The sequence below is a fragment of the Asterias rubens genome, chromosome 2, assembly GCF_902459465.1.
Source record: "Asterias rubens chromosome 2, eAstRub1.3, whole genome shotgun sequence".
Taxonomy (NCBI): Eukaryota; Metazoa; Echinodermata; class Asteroidea; order Forcipulatida; family Asteriidae; genus Asterias; species Asterias rubens.
The window spans coordinates 23,595,029-23,617,805 of record NC_047063.1 but is presented as its reverse complement, the minus strand read 5'-3'; the positions used below and the strand labels follow the sequence as shown (position 1 = coordinate 23,617,805).

Below are 22,777 nucleotides of genomic sequence, written 5' to 3'. Positions count from 1 at the left end.
TGTTTGATAAAAACACCATTCAGTTCTACTGGCATAGTAAAAGTATACTTAAAGGCACTGGACACTAATGGTAATTACTCAAAACAGTTTTTAGCATAAAAACTTACATGGTAATTAAACAAGCAATGGAGAGCTGTTGATAGTAAAACATTGCGATAAACGGCTCCCTCTGAAGTAACGTAGTTTCGAGAAAAAAGAAATTTCCACTAAAATATTTGAATTTGATTTTGAGACCTCAGAATTAGGTTTTGAGAAAGCACACAACTTTGTGTGACAAGGGTGTTTTTCCTTCCATTATTATCTTGCAACTTCGACGACCAACTAAAGTTCAAATTTTCACAGGTTTGTTATTTGTGCATATGTTGAGATACACCAAGTGAGAAGACAATTGCCCATAGTGTCCAGTGTCCAGTGTCCTTAAAACCCATAAATACAACTGAAATCAATCCTCTCGTACATGTCTTGGCAATTGCTCAAATAAACAATAAAAACACATGTTTAACTGAGTCAGCAAATGTTTTCTTGCTATATTTGACTATACCCGAGATAAGACTAGTCTAAACCCTTTGTGAAATTAACCCCTGGTCTTTTAAAAAGAATTTTGGTCTAGTCAATATTTTTGCGCCACAAGTCCTTTGGTTTTCGCCCCCAAATTCAATCCCTGATGTAATTCGCTTTGTGGGCCAAGAAGCCTCAACAGGTCAACGCCGGAATGGAAATTGAAGAGCAAAAAACCAGTCAAACTTAAACAAGTTGGGACCTGTGTCCAACACAGATATTTTGGGTATTTAAAAAGGCCTGTATCAAGCGGCTACGCTTTCTTTGAAACCATTCTTTGCATATTACTCTTTTTTACCTACCTGGTTTCACAATGCACTCTTCACTGTCAGTGTCATTGTCATTGTCACTGTCACCGTGTGTAACATCTGAAACTCTATCTACAAGTACTCTATCCTCATCATCACATTCAACAGAAGCAGTTGTTAGTAGCGGCAGCTCAGCTTCAGTTTTCACCTTGATTCCTATTATGCGCCATGCAGCAGAAGACAAAGGAAAAAACTCAAAATAGTGTGCATGCGGAATTCATATAAAAATGCAACACAAAAAACACTTGCAGATGAAAGCAAACAATGGAGCTATCTATGCAAGCTCTATGCAGTGTGTACTAGCTTTTAAGCTGCGTAAAATGCCAAAGTGCTCCATGACATTGCAACAGTTTGTTTAGTTTTATTTTCAAAAGCTAGTTCCCATACATGCAAACATGTCAAGTGTTCAATGCATTAGGAATATTTGATGTCGAATGTACTTGATGGTTAATTTTTAACAAGGAAGGCTACAAAAACTATGTGAAAGCAGCCAGAGAATGGGTCACAAGGTTGTGAAAAATGTAATTATCAACTAAAATGATATGCGCGCGAATCATGTTATGGTTTTCGTGTGACGTCAGAGGTCACATCGTCTATACAGTAGTGTCAGTTTTTGAAATAAAATTAAAAAACGAAATGAAACAATCCTAAAACAGAAACAAAATATATCGGTTTCATTATGGAGACACACACTCACTAACGAAAAGGAAAACTGATTGCAGTTTAATATGAAACCTAAAATGGTAAGACTTATCAAACGATTCAAACTTAAATGGGTAAAAATTACCTGTTAAAGTGCTTGGGGCCACTTATTTCAAAGCAAAACTTTCAATTATATTGTCAACATCTACTTTACTTCACTTTAAACCAAAAAAACTAGTCACTTTGCAGAAAATGAAAAGGTTAGAAATGAAACTATGTTGAGAATATCAGATGGGAGACTACAACTCTAGGTGCCAGCAGATAACATGAAATTTGTAGGGCCTATCGTTTGATTGTGGGATTTCGTTTTTTCTCCCTCCGTGGTATTTGTCAACGTAATGCTGAGCTATAGGCCAAATTACCTAGAAAGCTACAATATAAGTCACAATTTTGTAGACCACTTTGGACCCACGTCCATTTCTTTATCACATCAAGGAAACAAACTTAGTACACTGTCTGGATCCCGATGTTCAACATGCAGTTGACTTGCACAGACTTTTACTAATTTATCTCTGCTGATAAATTTCACTTTATAGCATATCTTTGTGAAAACAATTGAAACTTATAAGACACTAGATAGCTGGTGAATTTTAATACATATTTGACATGTACATTTAATTTGTAAAATAGAAACAATTGACATGTACATTTAATTTGTAAAATAGAAACAATAACCAATTTGGAACAATCACTTTCATGTTATTTAACACACAACTTGTTAGTAAAGATTTTTAATGGTTAGTTTCAAATTTTTTTCTCCATTGATTAAATAAATACTTGTAAGGAAAACTGTTTAAAGCACCTGCTCCAAAGGTTTTTGCTTGTGACAAAGGACCTGTAGAATGCATCTTTTACTTGCATTTATTTCGATGATCAAAGTGAATGAAACAGACGAAAATTATCAGGTTATATTCTTTCAAAAAAGAAAGCTCTATAAAATCAACTACAATGAAAATGAAACTCAGCTTTCTTTCACTAACACTACTCTGCGAACACTGTAAAACCAAAAGTACTTTACTAAGAAAATAAGCAAGTGGCCTCCCTTCGATAGAACAGTGTGTGTGGGAGAGAATAAAAATTGCAAACTGAAATTGATGCAATGCAATTGAAGCCAAGAGATCTACCTGATATGAAAGAGGTGTCTGCCGACCCTTGTTCAGGAGTAATTTCAGAGTCGTCCCCTGGGTTGTCTGTATAAGGAGAGTTGCCGTCATGGTCTTTAACTTGACTCTCGTCACACGCTTCAATTCCTTTTTCTTTCTCGGGCGTATCAAGAGAGGGAGTCTTCACAATACTAGGTTTCTTCCCTTGTTTCTTCAGAAGGCTAGGCATCGGTTTCTCCGGTAAAGGAGGCTTCACCCCTTGAGGTGCCTTCGGCAACGTCTTGGGGACACTCTCGTTCTCTGGCAAATCGACCGATCTCTTCTTCTTGCGAGTGAGTGGGGAAGGCTTCAATACATTTCCCATTTTTGGGGTCGGCGGTGGACTACAATCAGCTTGGGAAGACAGGCTTGGGATGCTGGGAATGACAGGGAGGGGTTTTGGGGTTCCAGCGTGGCTAGCTGGAGCAGTCTTCTCCTGGGATTGTTCAGAGACCGATTTTGTTTCCTTGTCAGAGTCCTGCATTATCCGAACCAGTTTCTTGGCACCCTGCTTACTGTCAACACTGGGTTTTGTTTGCTCTGCAAGCACTGTTTGATATTTTATACCCTGGTGTATTGCAATCGGGCTCGAACATGGCGATATGTGAACATTATTTTTATGATCCTCTGAAAGGAGGGATGTCGACGAACGGGGCGGTGGTACAGGTTTAGCCCTAACTCTGAGAGGGACTCGTGGTGACTGCTTACATGTACTGTTTCTTTTAGAAACAGCTCCTAATAGTTCTTTCCGAACGTCTGAAGGAAGACGACTCGGGGCACTCTGAGAATTTTCATCATAATGTACCTGTGCCTCTACCTGTACTGAAGTATGGTGAGATGATACATCTTGAGAAGGCTCGTCGGGTTTTGTTTTCTTTGCCACTTTAAATGGCCTCGGCAATGATGGCATCTTTGGTTGTGTAGCTTCTTGGCAATCGTCTCCAGTCAATAAAGACCCAGAGTCTTGCTGATGATGTTTCTCTTTAGAAAACTCCTCTGGATGATCTTTGCTCTCTTTGGAAGCGTCATATACGCACAAAATATCTGTCAGTAAATCGCTTTTGTCAGACTGCTCGCTCATCAAAGGTTTATCCTGCACTAGGATGTCCTCAGTGGGTGGTGCCAGTAGCTTCTTTGTCACCGGTCGTGCTTTCCTAACCAGTAATGAACGATTTTCTGGTAGCGGCATTGCCGATTTCTTTACGTCATCAATTGGGTGCGAGCCAGGCTTCTCAGCATTAGAGAGCGGCACTTCTTGTGCCAACTTCTGATCCCTATTTGGATTCTGCATTTGAAAGTGCGGAAGGACAACAGGATCTTGGACGAGCTCCTTAAGCCGAGAACCTTCTGCCAAGTTTTTGTCGTCTTCCTCAACTTGGGACTGCTGAGGCAGCGAGACACTCTGCCCCGCCGACTTGACTCTGTTTCTCGAGAACCATCTTGCGAACAGATTTGGGTGTCCAGACGATGTGCTCCCGTCCCGCATCTGTAACTTCCCATCAGTCTGTTTAAAACCTGTACCCTCCTTTGCTCGGGACTTTCCAAAGGCTGCCCCCATCTTCTTGCTCTCTTGCTGGTGAAGTTGATCACTCTTAAATCTGGATGTCTCTCCTTTATACACGCATTGAACAATCATGTGTTAATCATGCAGTTAATAGAACATGCAATCATGCCATATCAAAACCACAACCAGTAAGCAGCTAGTAAAATACAAGGAAGGATAAAAGCATGGGTTATAGAAAGAGGTTGATTGTAATTTCCCATTTAACTTGATTTGGCTACCATGCAGTCTTGCGCAGAGAACAGAAATTGAAATTAGACCACAGATTTTGCTTCCGTCTTGTTTTTCTCCTGACCAGATGATGTACATTTATTCATACTTCTACATTATCATTGTACATAAGAGCAACAAGAAATAAACAAATTGATCGCTCTGCTGCGAACAGCGGGGGTAAAAAAAGGAAAAGACATACCCCCCCCCCACACAACAACAAAAAATCATTAAAAATAAGATAACAAGATATTATCCCTCAAACCCCCACCGCCTCACCCCTTCCTCTCCTCCAAAAAGGGTGTCGGAGTAAAAAAAAGTCACCATGTCTGCAAACTACAAAACAAGGTACAAATCCCCACACACTTCTAACACAAACAACTATTGTATTAAATCTCATCACAAGAGGGCAGTGTCTTCTAAATACAGCAAGGATCAAGATTTCAGCAGACTGCTTACACTCATCTACATATTGGCCACCTCCGACTTTTCAGAACCACCAGGACTCATTAGAAATTTGCATAATTAAAATATCGCAGACCAAATTAAAGAACTCACTCGGCAGCAGTGAAGTTAAAAACAAGAAGCCCTCTAAATCCACTAAGCAAAAGTAGTAGTCCCAGACCATTTCCTATCCCCGCCCAGGTGGTGTTTAAGCAGGATAGTTCTTACGTAGTCTCCCAAATTCCAAAATCTACTCTGCGGCAATAGAGTAACTAGCTAAACCTTCTCTGCCTTTCCCCAAATAGGATCGTCAAAAATTCAACAAATGAAAGGGTTGTAACATGAATATTAACCCTTTGGTGCACAAGGTGGTCGCTAGCAACCACAACAAAAAGCATGTCAAATTGGACTTTTATAAATGGTTATAACTTAAAAACTACAACCCCCATACTTTCCCAATTGTTGAGCTTTCGTTTGGTGTGAATTTCAACAGGGGCCTGGCTATTAAGAACAATGAGAAAAACACGGTTGAACATGTTCTTTGGGTTTTTTTTTTAAAACAAAATTCATTGAAAGTACAAATGTGACAAGTTTTGACATCAGTTGTAGTAAAAGAGTCGCTGCTGTAAATTTTAAACTTGAAAAAAAAAATTACATATTCATCAAAACTGTTCTTTCGAAAGTAATAGGACATTTCAAGATCTGTTGTGAAAATGCATCAGACTGCCATTTCTGAAACATATTTTGTCAATAGAGGGCGTTATTCACTACTTCCAGTAGAGTATAAGAACAGAACAGAAATATTTCTTTCATTATTCACAGGGTTATTTCCTTAAAATGCATTGACATGCTTTGAAGGATGAGAGCTCATTACATTTACCGAAAGTTGTCAATTTGTAAGGTGTCCTGGCCAACTGGTCAAAAGCATCAAACTCAAGTTGACGGCTGAGTCACCAGCGATTGAGTTAATCCTCGGTCATGACACTTCAAGTTCTTTGCAGACGATACTTTACTTTAGTCTAAGTCTTATCTCAAGTTAGCCTGGACGAGTTGCAATTAGGACGAGTTACTTGTCCTTTAGGACCAGCCTTCTCCTAGGGCTAATCCAAAGTTAGGACTAGTCCTAACTCTTTGTGAAATCGACCCCTGTACCCTCATTTACTCCATAGGGAGTTGAGGTATGCTTTATATATGCAATTATGAATGTGTCTTAAAGAGTAGGGTAATAAATTGGTTTTTGTTTTAAAAGATAACTGATTTATTGGCAAAATTGTATAATAAAAGTCACAAGTTTTTAGGTGCTGAGACAACATCAAAAGGCATTCACAGTACTTTCACAAGGATCGTCGCAAACCCTTTACTTCATGAATGGGAGTAATGGTAACAAAAGCACACTGAATGTGTACAAAACCCAGATCACCAAAGGGTTTACAGTATTGAATTGGATTATCGGACAGCACACTGTGACCTACATGCTGGGAGTATGAAATCTACCACTTCTCATAGCAAACTTCCTGTACCGCGTACTCAACTTTCAAACTAAAATGGACACTAGTTCAAAGTTGGATCTGTACAAACTACAAGGGAACCACCATTCAGAGAAAATCTACAGTATTATAAAAAATATTGAATTTGCATCCAGGATCAAGCTTTTTGTGGTTGTACACTATTATAGATCTATTAGAGCATTGCAGACCTGCTGCTAAAACATAGAATTCATACTGCCTTTATAGCTACTGGACAAGCTCAGTGGTCTATAGTGGTAAGACCTCTGCTCATAGGTTCGAATCCCACCCGAGCAGTCGTTTATTTTTCGCAAAACTAATTTGATATATCAGCCTAAAAGTATGACTAGTAGACTCAGAGATAGTGCTGTCCCTTATTTAATAAATCTTTTTAATTCTCAGTAATTCTCACACTATAATTATTGCAGTTTTTGCAGTTCTTACCCTTTCAATTTGTCTTCAAGTAATATTTTTTTATTTCCAAACTGGTCTTGTCCTTTTTTCTTCTTTTATCAGGAATTTCTAATGTCAAATTTAAATGTAATTTGTTTAACTTTTTTTATCAAATTTTGTATTGTTTACCCTTTTTATTGTAAATTGTTGCAATTCAGCATGTGGCTGCTCATGACATTTTTTAATAAACCATTCTATATAAAGGACTCGGGGAAGTATGGAGTACACAGTGCTTACTGCAAACACACATCGGTGTTTAATAGTGACCTAATAGTGATCAATGTTTATTTTCATTGTCCGGTGTGGCGAATTCAACTTTCCGCTGTGTTCAGTTTTCCGAATGACCAAATAGGGTAGCATTACGTCATGCGATGCCTGCGCACAGCAAGCGAAAGTAGTCCATTTTTAGTGCCGTATTGAGTCATCCATTACCCTCCGGTAGCTGTCTTGGCGGCGTCCACGAGTCGAGTACAACTAGCGGCAAACGAGTGGATCGTATGAGTTGTTTTTTATGCAAGCAGAGTATGACCTGCCTAAAGTTGTACCCATGAATACATGTAAAGATGGGGCAAGAGATTATGTGACTACACAGAAAAGAATCGTAATATAAACAATTTGGGGGTCACTGCTGAGAGAACTACAGTACTCGCCAGGGTACTCGCGGCGGTATCTGACAGGTCACATGGAAAACTGAACACGCCGGAAAGCTAAAACCGTTCGAACAACGTGCTGATATGTCCGACTACGTCACCCGGAAAACTGAACACGGCGGAAGACTGAAACCGCCACACCGGGATAGAAAACAATGATACATACTGCTTGAAAACTTCAGTCAAAATGTTCAGTACAGCAGCACAGCTCATAGATGCATCAGGGCTCGAATTTAACACTAGACCACCGGGCCGAGGCCAATGAGCTAAGGCCTTGGGGCCAGTAAACTCAGGACTGGACAAGTCTGGTGGTCTTGTGTTTTCCAATGAGTAAAAGTACCTCACTGTGTAATGGAAAACTGAAAAAGATGTTCAATGCTGACTTTAGGCTGATAGTAAAGCATACAATTTTATTTTTTAAGACAAAATTAATTATATTCTCTCGGCGCTTGTCCTATTTTAAAGACACTGGAAACCTTTGGTAGTTGTCAAAGACCAATTTTCTCACGTGGTGTATCTCAACATATGCACAAACTAACAAACCTGTGAAAATTTGAACTCAATTGGTCGTCAAAGTTGGAAGAAAAAACACCCTTGTCACACGAAGTTGTGTGCTTTCAGGTGCTTGATTTCGGGACCTCAAAATCTAATTCTGAGGTCTTGAAATCAAATTCGTGGGAAATAACTTCTGTCTCAAAAACTATGTTACTTCAGAGGGAGCCGTTTCTCACAACGTTTACAGCTCTCAATTGCCTTTTACCAAGTAAGTTTTTATGCTAACAATTATTTACAGTAATTACATGTACCAATAGTATCAACTAGTGCCTTTAAACTGTGTAGAAAGTTCTTTTTCAAGTTACATTCTGGGCCTAATTTCATAGAGCTGCTAAGCACAAAAATTTGCTTAGCAGTCAAATTTCTTCCTTGATAAAAAACAGGATTCCCAACCAAATTTCCACATGATGTTCAGGAAAAGCAAACAACGTCTGGATACTAGAATCAGGCAATGTGCAAGAAATGAAAATTTTGTTGGTAATCCTGGTTTTATCAAGGAAGAAATTTCATGCTAAGCAATTTGTTGTGCTTAGCAGCACTATGAAATTGCAATCTTGTGGATTCTATTTCCCACTAAATTTGAACCCTGATGCATGTACAGTAGAATTGGCATAAAGTGTACATGAACCCAGTGAGGATGCATATACTTGCGTGTCAGCACTTTTCGTTTATTGTTGGTGCCATTTTTCTTTCTAAGTATTCACCACAGAAATGCGCGTCATCAGAGTCCTCGATCACAAGTTCAGTTTTTCCTTTTTTCCCTGTCTACTTCCTGATATAAATTTTGGATAAAACCGCAGACATTACACTGAGGCACGTGCTGCTGCACATGTGAGGAAGACCGAACTTTAAGAAGGTGGCGTGTCTTGTTTTAAGTTTATTTAAAATCAAATAAAATAAAAAATCCAGCACAACTGTTTGGTTGACAAAACAAATCAACCACGGATACTTCACATTGTGTTTTTCATGTCTTCCAAAGCAACGAATAATACCAGCATACTTGCCATCCATTTTGGGCAGCTGACCGCCCCCCCCCCCCCCCTCCCCCTTATCGGACTGTTCATCACTTGAAGGCAAAGTATACTTCCTTTGGGTTTTTTAACCGTTTGATTGTACTTATTATATATTATATATATCCAATAATTAGTGATAAGGCAGTGGACACTATTGGTAATTACTCAAAATAATTATTAGCATTAAACCTTACTTGGTGACGAGTAATGGGGTTGATGGTATAAAACATTGTGAGAAACGGCTCCCTCTGAAGTGACATAGTTTCCGAGAAAGATGTAATTTTCCACGAATTTGATTTCGAGACCTCAGATTAAGAATTCACAACTTGTGTGACAAGGGTATTATTTTCGTTCATTATTATCTCGCAACTTAGGCGACCAATTGAGCTCAAATTTTCACAGGTTTGTTATTTTATGCATATGTTGAGATACACCAAGTGAGAAAACTGGTCTTTGACAATTACCAATAGTGTCCAGTGTCTTTAAAACTTCTCAGATTTGAATTTTGGGGCATAATAACTATTTTTACAACCACTTCACAAAGTGGAATGTTTCTCAAAATCCCAATACTATCGAAAGCTGCTGTAGGCCTCTACCCAATAGTTTTTATTGCCATTCATTTTAGATGAGTATACCAAACAAATGTACCTACCCTTTAAGGAAATACTCACATCCTCATTCAAACCTCTAGCTAAACCCCTAACCTCCCTCCCATCGTCCATGCAATCCATAGGCAGAGATTTAAGACATCATGTACCCTTCAAACAGGGGAGACAGAGGAAACGCCGTGTCATCAATTGTTCCAGGCAAGTGCATCAGCTGCTTTCTCGGACCAGTGGTCCAGCTGCTTGCTTGTTGACTTTAAGTTTATAACTCAGATATTGTCGTTCCATTCTAATGTATTTTCAATATTTTATGTTTTGTGTGGTTTTAAATTTGCTTTTTTTTGTCATTTTGATTTTGCTTGTTCCTACTATTTACATTATTGATAACGCAACGTCGTTACTCCCCCCCAAAAAAAAAAAACAGTATGTACTTTCCAATAGGCCTAACTGTTGTACTCATTTCTCAAAAAACTTTTGCTTGAAATGCAAGCCATTGAGGTGGTGGACACAATTCTATGACACTATTGGGTTTAGGTAAATTTGTTTTAAAAATGCACTCATATAGTGTCCACCATACCTCAAACAGGCTAATAATGGCATTTCAAGCAAAACTAATTAAATGTTTTCCACCATGATCATCTTTATACCATAAGGAAAGGACCACTTTTAATACCAAGTAAGATACGTGCAAATCTGCAAACATACCAATGATGGCATGCACACCCTGTAAACCATGGAGGAAGGAAAACAGGTGCACATTTCCAAAGCTTTTATATCACTTTGTGTGAGGATAAATGTTTCCTCTTTTTAGAAATATGAGAACCTTCCATCCCGGACCTACTAAAACAAATAGTTCTTGCTGTCAGGAGAAGGTTGAGTTAATCGATTACAATCCAAGTAAATAGTAGGTCATCCAAATCAACTTTTGCTTTCATTCATGCAGGAAATTTAGGAACCATAAATGGAAATAAAGGCTGACTTCACCTTAATTGTTTTTGTTTGAACTTCACAGATCTATAAATAAATTTTACAGCACTCCACATTCAGTGCTTTGTACCAGTGAGGGTTTAATCAAACTTATTGATGACGGAAGTTATATATTTCTAGGACTGGAAGTTGGACACGTACAACGGTTAATGGGCATAAAAAAGAAAGACAAAAGAAGAAAAAATGTTAAGAAAAAACTTTGCTCAGCCAAAAAAATCAACGAGCCTCACAATAAGCCATATTGCGTGTTAGATTTGAAAATTGTCTGGTACATTGGCGTGCTTGATCACAAGATACCACTTCAATTTGAATTCCTCAGGCTATCGAGACAGTTGCTATGTCACATGATATGGGGTAAGCTTTTGCGTAGTTACGTAAGAGACGGTGAGCACCCATGCGTGATTCTGAATGGATGTGTATGTCACAATGGTACCTAGGTCTGCTCATCCGCGGGTTGCTTTACATGTAGCAACTGTCTCAATCCTTGCTCTATGGTCTCAACAGTCTGAGAAATTCAAATGAAAGTGGTACATTGTGACGAAGCAAGTCATTGTACCAAACATTATTCAAATCGAACTCGCAAATTGGTGACCCTTTTCGTCACAGCTAGGCTGAACAAGAGGTAAATCCAGTGTCCTTGGGTGAGCTTGCTCAGAGAACTATACAATGGCGAACTACCCAACAAGTCTGCTGCCACCTAGTGTCCAAGAGTCTCAAGTAATAAGATTAATTTGAATCCAACAACTGCTATCAACTAGCCAATCAACAAACACAACTCATCAGATGCCAATCAGAACAGATTCCATTCAACTCTGGATCCTACCCTGAAAAACAGCATCTCAAACACTCTGAACAGGCACCAGTCCAACATTAAGGCCAAAAGTTACCCCACTCATCAGCTACATGTAAGATCAAATTATGAGCAGCCCCCGCCTCCCCAACTCTACTCTGCATCAGTACATTAACAGCAAAACAAGTTCTAACCAGAAGTAAAAGTGATTTTGAGCCGGGTAATGAGATGATTTTATTCATTAAATTTATGGCAATGTGAAGTTACCACTCCATTAAAGATTTTAAGTTAATTTGTCAGTACACCACTGAAAAATACACCCAAGATTGAAAGCCATAAACTGCTAGCCATCCTCTAAAAAGGATGGACTAGTCTTGGTGAAAGACATTACTCCTGATTGAGTCAACAACAGCCGCTACATGTATGCATTTATACATAAAACCTCATAATAACGCCTTGTCCCAAGACTAAAAGTGAACCCACAGTCTTTATTCTTGATCCCTGCTGCAACTACATCATATCTGTCCCACTTCATAAAGCCACTAAGCCAACAGTGTTTTTAGTCTCAACCAACAACTTCCAACAACTTGGTTGGGGAGTGCTTTTTTAGTGAGCAGAGAACAACAGTCAAAGTTATGAGGCTACCGATTGTTGCGCCAATTGATTCAAGACAAGTTTTTTTTTTTTTAGTTTTGCCAACTACATGCTCTTTATGCCTTTCTCACTTTTCTTCTCTATGCACCTTTTAGCTGTGACGCCACACTGCACCATTTTTTCATTTAGCCTTTTCAGTGCTGCATATAGGGTCAAGTCTATTGAAAATTGAAGAGAACTTTTTTACAGCTATAGCTGAAGGTGTCAATGAATCAGTGCAGCCTCCTAAAATAGAACTTTTGTTACACTCAAATTTGAAAGTGTTAAAATGCTACATCTCACTTAAAATAGCACTTACGTACACACAAAACCTATAGGCGATGCTGCTGATACAGCCAGGGAGATTATTATAAAGCCAAGATTATTCCATTGACACATTTGCATGATGTCGCACCTAGTCATTCAGCACAAACGTACATGACATACAAGTTAAGTATTAGAGTCTAATACGTGTTTGTTATAAATAGCACATGCTTTTTTTCACAATGCAAAACACACAGAGAGAAAAAAATGGAAACAAAACAGGACTCACTTTTGTCCTGCTCGTTGTTGTCCTCATTATCTGTGGACAGCGACCGACCCCATTTGTCACTGCTTATGCCCCCAAACTTTATACCAGTGTCGGGTGTACGTGTTTCTGGGGGTTGATGAGGTTTGCGTCTCCTGTCTTCTCCACCAAAGCGCTTGGCTCTCTCCGAAACACACACAGGGCGTGTTTCGTCCGCTTCAACTTGCTGGGAGCTTTCTTGTAGGGATAGATCAGAATCTGAATCGGAACAAATCGGAATGTTTTTAATGTTTAAAGCCATTGGACACTTTCGGAACAAACAAACAAAAAGTTCAGAGATTTAGAAATTACTTACCGACCTTACAAAAGGTAATGGTGAAAGACTTCTCTTGAAGTATTCCGTGAAATGCTTTACTTTTTGAGAAAACATTAAAACAACTATAAATTCTCGATATCGAGAATTACGGATTTATTTTAAACACATGTCATGACATGGCGAAACGTGTGGAAACAAGGGTGGGTTTTTCAGTTATTTTCTCCCGAGTCCGAAGACCGATTGAGCCTAAATTTCCACAGGTTTGTTATTTTATAAGTTGTGATACACGAAGTCTGGGCCTTTGGACAACACTGTTTACCGAAAGTGTCCAATGGCTTTTAAAAGAGTATTAATAGCACTGTATACTCAGTACTTTCCCGAGTCCTGAGAAAAAATATCACAGGCATGTTACTCGGGTGGGATTCGAACCCACGAGCCTTGGCTTTGAAGAGGTTTGGAAGAGCAACTGGGTAACTGTTTCTATACAATGCTCTGAACTGTCTTCAGGAGGAAGCCACACTCTGATCTTGCAAGCTGTCTAAGTGCCAAGTATACAGTGCTTAAAGGCAAAGTATACCATCGGTTTTTGGAACTATTCAATTGTTTTAATCCTATATAAATATGTATGTAAAAAACAATGTGGTTAAGTTTTTTAGATAACGCCAAAACTCCGGAGTGAACCTGTCCATCACACACACGGGAAGAATAGGCCGGATCCGAATTGGCAGCTACGGCTATGGCTACGGCCGGATCGCCGCGTCATCATGCATTGAAGTATAGGACCCCCTTAGCAATACCCCTGGCAACGGTCGTAGCCGCAGCCTTAGCCATAAATTGTGACCTGGGGCAATGATCAGCCATTACAAATCGCCTCTCTTTAGCTGACTGCACTTCACAGAAATATAAATGACATTATGAGCCATTAAAATCATGAAGGTATCAATAACAAAACATCTTTATATGGGTGTACAAATGGACTTTAAGGGAGACAAACCAATTCACTCAAATAATTTTTGTATAAAGTGTGCGAGACGAGAAAAGGGTTTTGTAATTTTGAAGCGACTGTTTCAGGAAGGATTAGGGGACAACCAGTTTCAATTTTGAGCTAAAATGTCAGAGGGGAAATTCTGAAATAAGAAGTCACCCCACTGGATCTTGCCATGACAGGTGCTGCGCTAAAACAGGTGGATCTCTCAGGTCCTTTCGCTCACTATTACGATTCCAGTGTGACAGGCTGTGTTGAACAAAAATCAGTGACAGCTGCTTTTTTAAATACATCAATTGACAAAATCCCCCCTACCGAAAAACAACCACAAAAAAACCTTCACACAAAAAAAAGGAGTGGCTACTTATAAAAAGTCGTTACTAACTACAGGAATATGCACAACTTCTGCATAGTTTAGTACAAGGTTGCCATGTGCGTGGCTTTGAGACACCTACTATAATGAAAAATCGCAGAGACATTTAAAGCATTATGCGATTCTAGTATGGCAGGCTGTTCATTCCTTACAGCTGCTTTTTCATAGTGTCAATTGACAAAATGGCAACCCACTGCTCCCAACCCCCCCCCCCCTTCTGAAAAATTTAGTCATTACTAATTACAGAAATGTGCAAAACTTATACAAGGTTTAGTAAAAGGCTGCTATGTGAAGGCTTTGAGACATAGAATGCTGATAAATATTAGAGCCTTTCCACTACCACACCAATAAACTGTTTTTTGTTATCTCTCAGTGAGTTGTCAATGTCTTCCAGCTGTCCTTTGCTAAGATTATGTTTTGAATGTTTACACAAATTTGCATAATATTGAATAAACCAAATCAACAAATATAACAATGTTTAATAAAACAAAATTAGGCCTACTTTAGGGGTTTTCAAGCATTTTTATTCAGTTAAAATTTATAAAATAAACTTCAATAAAGCAACTTTCCCACCATGCAAATCACATTGGATGTACGTAGGCCTAAAGGTTTTGAGAGAAAAAAATGCCAGTCCAGGAAATAAAAAATTAGTGAATGTGAAAATTTCCAGCGGAATTCCCACAAACCTCATGTCTGAATATAAATGCCAATTATAATTTAACCCACGTATTATGTGCGATCAGAGTCAACTAAAGTATCAACAACATTCCCCAAGTGCATTGCTTGGATGACTTCTCAACCAGTCGTGGAATAACCCTGAATTTACATAAGAATGGTTTGCGTTCTACCATGGGTTCAAGGTCTATACAGTCTGGCTCTTGTGAAGTGTAGAGTAAATTGCTGTAATGATAATACTCCGAGTACAGTTTATCATGTTTTGTTATGAAACATAAAATGAATAATTATGTTGAGGTGCAAAAGCACAACAGGGAAACGGAAATAAAAAATACATTCCAAGTATTTCATGAATTGGCTAATGTTAACATGGTGTTGGGACACAGTAATTCTTGGCTAGTCTTACAAGTGTCACAAGCACATCTAATACAAGGAAATAAAGTATTAATTGAACATAGCTTCTTGCCATCACACAATGTATTGAGCTAATTATACCTTTATAATGTATAGATAATAATAACAAGTTATAACATCCACTTTTAGAGTGGTCTTGAAGGTGATGCAGCACAAAAGTTAAACAAAACATTTCAAAAAGGAAAATGAGAATGAAAATGCAATTACAATTCCAGTGAGAATGGGCTAGAGACATCCTACACTTGACATTTAAAAGTACTTGAGGAACTACAGATAAGTGTATCCAGCAGTAACAAATTACGAGGAGCATTGTAGCGAATGCCAGATATCCCCCCCCCCCCCCTAAAAATCATAGGCTAATGTATTATAACCCTCGCAATAACCAATGTAACATCTATTCCCTGGTTTTACTCATTTTACAGATAGATATAGACAGATCTATAAAACTTTACTGTACCACCAGGGGGGGATTTTTGTGCCCTTTTGACAGTATGAAAAATAAATGGACGATTCACAGTTACTGAATATCTAAAATATATTTTGGGTGAACAAAAACAAAACTTACTAGAGCAAGACTTGAACCTGCAACCTCAAGATTAGGCCACCAAAAAAAAAAAATTGATCGTTCTTTTTTTTTGCGGATGGGGGAGGGAGGGAGGTTTTTGTTTAAAAGTTTTGTTGACATGCCAATTATGAAATTGAGAATAAAGAAATCATCACAATCACTATAAAACATAGGGTGTGTGTGTTTTTGATGTTTTCAATAGTTTTGTCAAACAATTTTATATCCTAGATGACATTTTCTGTAAACTTTTTCAAACAAGTGTAGCCCAAGTAAATATTTGAAGAATTGTTCTTGCTTTGCCAACATGAATAAAAACCTTCTTTAAACATCTTTTCAAACCTGTACATTTTGAACAAAATATCAGCTGAAAAATCTGGGCAGTAAAAGTATGACGAGATATCCAGACATGGGGAAAAAAATCGGGGATGATCAACAATTTTTTAATTTTTTATGTGGCCTTATGTGGCGCTCTAGCCATCTATAGCCTTAATGTTGGCGGTCTCTAGGCCAAGCAGTCTCCCTACTTTGTAATTTGTTTGGGACTCGTGCCAGTCAAAATCCATCTGCCAAAGCCAGAGATCTCACGCGAGTTTACGATACAATCTCACCTGTAAAGCGGCTACAGTTGATGTTTCACCGATTTTGTAATTTTTCGATAGATTCATTTTATTTTGAAATTAATATCAAATATTTGAGGCAGTGTGGGACAATTTCAATTGGCTTGATCATTTTAGTTGACCTTGAGTTTTTCATCGATTTTATTTACTTTTGGGCATTTTTTGTTGGGGGGGGGGCGGGGGGTATTTTTCTCAGCATCTGCATGTTAAGTGTGTTTTAAAATGTATGGTTAAAAAAATACACCATCCAATCATCCTGGTGAAAAAAACATAATTTAGTGATCCCATTTTTAAAGTTTAAAGAGCAATAACAGTCTGCAAATGTCAGTGTTTTTGCAAGTCTACAATTTGAGGCGCCCATCCAACAGCCTTGGCTGCTAAATTCTCATGTGAGCTAAAAGCAAACTGTGACATCATCCCCTGAGACAGCCTTCCGTGATCTCTGTTATTACGACCTGTGAGGCTTAAGCATTTTGTAACAAATGGTGATGTCAAAAGCCTTTAAAGCAGGACATAATAGGAAGTTCCTCTACACGTTGGTTTATGTTTCTTTTATAAGTTTTAGCCTTTCTGTTACGTAATGTGTGAACTTGTAATTCCGATGATAGTTCGTTCTAGAATTGTCTCACTTAAAGCTATAGGGTCATAGTCTGGTTTTCAACAACATCAGAGATTTATAGGCAAAACCATCAATTTAGGCAATAAAAGTCACCTGTGAAATTTTCAATTGAACTTTCCACTTGAATGGAGGGGCAGAGCATTTCTCCTTCTGCTAAGGGGCACTTCTTGTATGGGGGAAATTGCTAGTATAAAACCTTGCAGAGGGCACTTCAGCAAAAGCCCAAAGCACCACAGCAATTCCAGTGAGTTATTTCAAGGCCTGTAGAAATTAAATTTCCATCTCAATTTCATTCATTTTCGTTATTATTATTAATTCAGCATTGGTCTTTTGACTACAGTTTTTTTCAAATATAAATTTGATTTGACTGCATTTTTTGTTAACCTTACCATGAGAAAAATTAAGAAAAAAATAACATTTTTAAAATCATTAATATTTTAGGAATCTGCACCCGTCCCAATGTAATTGCATTGTTGTAACCTTGATCAGTTTGTTGAGTGACAAAATGCTACAAATGAAACTTCTCCAAACTACCTATTTTACACTATAGCTATCCACTTGCTAGCAAATTATTTTCTGCCACCACTGTATTAGAGTCAAACTATCTGCACCTGACACAAATTCCTGTTTATAAGTCAACCCATGCGCTCACATGCAGTGCGTACATCTTCAATCATTTGGAAACTGTACTTTACAGTGAACATGGAGGCAGAAGAAGAAGAACTACACTGAATCAAATTCTTAGTAAGAATACCTGTTAATACATCCAGAAAAAAAAAATCCACTCAATCTATTGAATACATCCTCGGGTAATATTGACAAAATCAAATGAAAAGTTAAACCTGACAAGTAGGCAGCGGAAATTTTTCCAACATAAGATCGGAGTTTGATCATCAGGAGGGCAAGGCAGTTTCCAGTTTACAAAGGGTAGGCCTACCTCCAAAAGAGACACAATGCCAGGAGTCACTGTGTGGTCAAGTGGTTAGACTGCATGACTTGCAATCACATGGTTGTGGGTTAGAACCCCCCAGCTAACCGCTGATTTCACAATGACTAGAACAAATAATTTCATCTTAGTTAATGAATCAAAGTTTCTTAATTTGTGTAATTCGTAATCATCTATAGACGTTAAACCAATAGTTGTGTATCCAGTAACTGGGGCGTTGTACTCCTTTTTTCAAATTTTGACATTTTCGGACCGAAAATGTCAAAATTTGAAAAAGGAGTACAGCGCCATCAGGCCTGTATGCTTCGTTTTTGAAAGGGCAAGGGCACCAAGGCATTTTCTCTGTGGCAAAGGGCACCCTATGAGGAAATTGTAAATTTCTACTGGAGCATTTCAAGGGCACCAAGACAATGGCAAGGGGGAACGGAGGCAATCGCCTCCGTTGCCTCCGTGAAGTATCAGGCCTGGCCATAGTTACTGGGTCTAGTTTGTGAGAGAGATTGGCTTTTGCCAGCTTTGTGTTTATATCCCTTGTGGGAGTTTGCCGAGTTTCCTTGATGGGAAGATCATTCAAACAAACAACAAACAAACCAGTAAATGGAGCCTCCTCGCCTTTGTGTCCTTCTACGCCTGTACTTCATCATCCCATGAAGGCAGGTCTCAATAATCATCAATTAATTTAAAACAATACTACATCAAATAAATAACGAGAAAAAACTTTTAATAAAATTAATGACAATTTTTTTTATTTAAATGGCAAATGGAGAGTAATTAACAATTATCCACGACCACAGTGCCTCTTTTAAGTTTTTTAAGAGAGGCAAACTTCAAAGGTTATTATCGATAGTGTAAGGAGTCCGAACTTACCCTTGGCAGTACTGTTGTCATCATCACTTTTCACAGATGGCTTCGTATAAAAATTACCCAGTGACATTGACCGATGCTTCATTCGAAACTCCATATTTTGGGGTTTTGCAGGCAATTTGGGTTTCTTCAACAAGTTGCTACTCCCAGACTTATCAGCCGCGTTTCCAGAAGTTTTACGAGTATTCGAGGTTGTCGACAATCTAGAAACTTCATCTTTATTGTGACTGGAACCACTCGGCAAGAATTTGGGCTTCTGCACCCGACCGGCCGGCGGAGAGGACACCAACATGAAGGCCCGTCCACTGCCGTCTTTTGGCAAGTTCACCCCCGTGCATTTCCTGCTTGTCGACCCTGCTGCAGGTATCTGTTGCTGGTTGTTGCTGGTGGTACTGGCGACATTGACATACAAATCGTTCGAACTACGGTTTCTTCTCACGGGAACTTTCGCTTTCTTACCACCCTCGAACTGTTGCTTCAAGAGGAGCACACTACGAGGAGGGGAGGCCATAATTGTTGCACCCGACAGGTGAAGGTAATCATCGGTTTATACAAGAATAAGGAAGTACTTCTCGGGTTTAATAAGTTTTGTTGACGCATGTAGTGCACTTAAGTTCATACATTTCATCAAGCAACAAGGTTGCCGCCTACACGTGTGACAGACTGTTGAGTGGCCAGCGTATGTGTGGTGGAGGTCGGTGACTAGACTTCCTTTCAAGTCGTCGCGTCGCTCCAATAGAGCGTGAAAGAACTACGACATGTGATGCCTACACCAAACTTTATGAGGGGGATGGGGGTGCAGCTGCGGCCGGTTACTCAAGTATTATGCCCAGGACTATTTTGGTCTTTACAGGGAGCAAAAAACTTTCACAGAATGATTCAAATTGAGACAAAACCTCCCGATGCAGGCTTGGTTGATAATGTTCTACTTTAATAATAACACTAACAGCGTGTGGGCATCAGGGAGCAGGCACACTAGTATCAGTTGCTTCCCGTCGGCCACATTTTGAACTTTTTTCGTGTAGGCCTAACCATGGAGTTTTAAAACTAACTATGTGCTTATAAACATGTAGATGTGTATAAAATATTATTATTTGCGTACTCATCCTCGTAAAAAAAAAAAACAATATACAGGTACAAACTTAATCAAGGTTCTATAATATTATCCTGAAAACACGGATATGATTGGTTTCAATCGGGGAATCCCCCAAACAACTATTCCCTAAAAAGGTTCACGCAAACTTCTACGTTACTTCAGAGGGAGCCGTTTCCCACAATGTGCAATACTATCAACCTCTCCCCATTACTCGTTACCAAGAAAGGTTTTATGATAATCATTATTTTGAGTAATTACCAATAGTCCACTGCCTTTAAAGGCAGTTGACAATATTGGTAATTGTCATAAGACTAGCCTTCACAGTTTATCTCAACTATGCATAAAATAATAAACCTGTGAAAATATAATAATAATATAATATCGGTCATCAAAGTTGCGAGATAATAATGAAAGAGGAAAACACCCTTGTCACACGAAGTTGTGTGCGTTTAAATGGTTGATTTCGAGACATCAAGTTCTAAACTTGAGGTCTCGAAATCAAATTCGTGGAAAATTACTTCTTTCTCCAAAACTATGGCACTTCAGAGGGAGCTGTTTCTCACGATGTTTTACACCACCAACCTCTCCCCATTACTTGTCACCAAGAAAGATATTATGCTAATAATTATTTTGAGTAATTACCAATAGTGTCCACTGCCTTTATTTAGAACTTTGTAAGTGGTTTGTGCAGTAAGCTCATAATAATAAGAATTATAGTACGAGGACGGCGCGCGGGTCTACCATAATAAAGAGAAAACTTTTCGACCCTAGTCACTCAGCACCCGCTATTGATTGTTTAAAGATAATCTTTAAAGATAACGTTTTTTATTGGGAACATTTCAATTAATTCATGTCAACATTTTGAAGGGGGTGTAGACATAAATAAGTAGTAGGCCCCTAAAGTAAGAGCACGTGTCCGAAACCCGTGCCGACACCGTTTACAACAACATTCAAAATCGCCATCCAGTGGTGCCACTATAGGACAGCTCGCCCAGTAATTTACAATAATGCTCCATGGATCCGAATTATTAAAATAGAACAAAGGTCCCGATGAAAACTCTTTTGACTTAAGACCTACTTCCGTAGTAAAGATGACAGGACGCAAAATGAAAAAGAAAGTAATCTTATGAGTAACTGTCAAACCACAAACATCGTTGTTGTTTTATTGCGCAATAAATTCACCCTTTTTAATTGATTATGAGCTGACCAGCTCATTGCATGGTTTTCGGTTTAAAACGAAAGCCAACATTGGGAGTTCAATGAGCAACATTATAATATTTTAGTAGTCCAAGATAAAACATAACGTGGCCTGTGTCACATATCATTCCATGAAATTAATTGATAACGACTTCTTTTAATTATAATTTTTTTATTTATTACATTATCCCTATAATACACAGTTCAGAATCATACGAGTTTTGCTCGTTTTCATTACACGCATACACCCGGCTCAACATCAATGTTTTGCTCCACTTTTCCCCTAAAACTCATTCCTCTAAATTAATGTAAAAGAGTGAAAACACCACTCTTTACATTTCGAGTTATCCCTCAAATGGCTACTTAAAAAGCGTGTTGGTTATTTCACTCTTTTAGAGGGGTTTCACCCCAGGACAGAGTAATTGAAAATCACTCAAAAAGATGCAAACTTGAAGGATTTGGGAACCTTTTCAAAATGTCCATAGATTTACACTAAACTTACAAGGTTTGAAGATAATGATAGCATGAAAGCTTCCCTTCAAACATTACTTACTAAGGTGCTGTAGTTTTTTGGAAATGAGTAAAACAATGTCATGAAAATACGTTTGTAAAATGCTTAAAATTGTTTTGGTCTCATCAGACCAAAATAATTTTCATGAAATTTTTTACTAATTTCCCAAAAACTACAGCACCTCAGCACCAAATATTTTCAGGGAAGCTTTCTACTATAAGTATCTTCAAACTGTGTAAGTTTAGTGTAAATCTGTGCACATTGTGTTTTTTTTCTACAAAAAGTACATACACCCTATAAGTCCCCCGGGAAAAGGGGCGGGGGCTCCTCTGGGGTGGGACAGGTTTTCCCTTGGAACCAAAGAGCTATATCTTATAGCTCTATATGCTTGGAACCCATACGTAAGAAAAGTGCTAAACATTTTGTTTTATTCAGAGCAAAACCAAAACAGTGTTACAGAGTACAATGTGAAACAAAAATTCTGATTATAATTTAATGAGCAAACAAGATTTCGCTGTGTGAGATCATAGAGGAAGAAATTAATAATTAGACGGGCGTCCATAGAGCTACGTTCTCATTGCTCTAAATGCAGACGCCTCATCAATGAACCCCCCCCCCCCGCCCCCCCCCCCCCCAAAAAAAAAACAAGGCAGGTAACAAACAAGAGAGGGCGCCATACAGAGGGACTCTGTTGTGAACAAAAATCCGGAGCACATGATAAACATCTGTGAATGTCAACAACAATGTTGCTAAAGCGGGGTGTTTTTGTTGCAATGGCCGCGTTTCGTTGCCCTCCAGAAGTTCTTCTTCGATCAGCGGCCAGGTAATCATATACATTATTACGTTGGCACACTTTTATGTGTTTTTGAAGCCAGATCCGTTCAGTTTTACATGGTTAGCTGAGTGAAATAAAATCTTGCTTTATTGAACTCTCGTCGAGACTGCATGACATGA

The 22,777-nt window shown here is 38.6% G+C and overlaps 2 protein-coding genes across 6 annotated transcripts in view; one reads left to right on the top strand and one right to left on the bottom strand.

Moving 5' to 3' along the window:
• Positions 1-22,777, bottom strand: part of LOC117307082 (FYVE, RhoGEF and PH domain-containing protein 1-like) — an 81,604-nt gene that overhangs the window by 43,655 nt on the left and 15,172 nt on the right. For 2 of the 5 annotated variants that reach the window (XM_033791734.1, XM_033791735.1), the window contains exons 1-3: positions 19,023-19,748; positions 12,670-12,903; positions 2,693-4,321 (exon numbers count right to left, since the gene is read on the bottom strand). In XM_033791734.1, the coding sequence (XP_033647625.1) occupies positions 2,693-4,321; positions 12,670-12,903; positions 19,023-19,530 (2,371 nt within the window). In that variant the 5' untranslated portion in view covers positions 19,531-19,748. Of the gene's footprint in view, positions 1-860; positions 1,023-2,692; positions 4,322-12,669; positions 12,904-19,022; positions 19,749-22,777 lie in introns of those variants that run through there. The other 3 variants (XM_033791737.1, XM_033791736.1, XM_033791738.1) reach the window with 3 other exon arrangements.
• The window catches only part of LOC117307083 (quinone oxidoreductase-like protein 2 homolog), a 36,777-nt gene continuing 36,548 nt past the window's right edge, over positions 22,549-22,777 (top strand). The window contains exon 1 of the mRNA XM_033791739.1: positions 22,549-22,646. Coding sequence (XP_033647630.1) covers positions 22,555-22,646 — 92 coding nt within the window. The 5' untranslated portion in view covers positions 22,549-22,554. The remainder of the gene's footprint in view (positions 22,647-22,777) is intronic.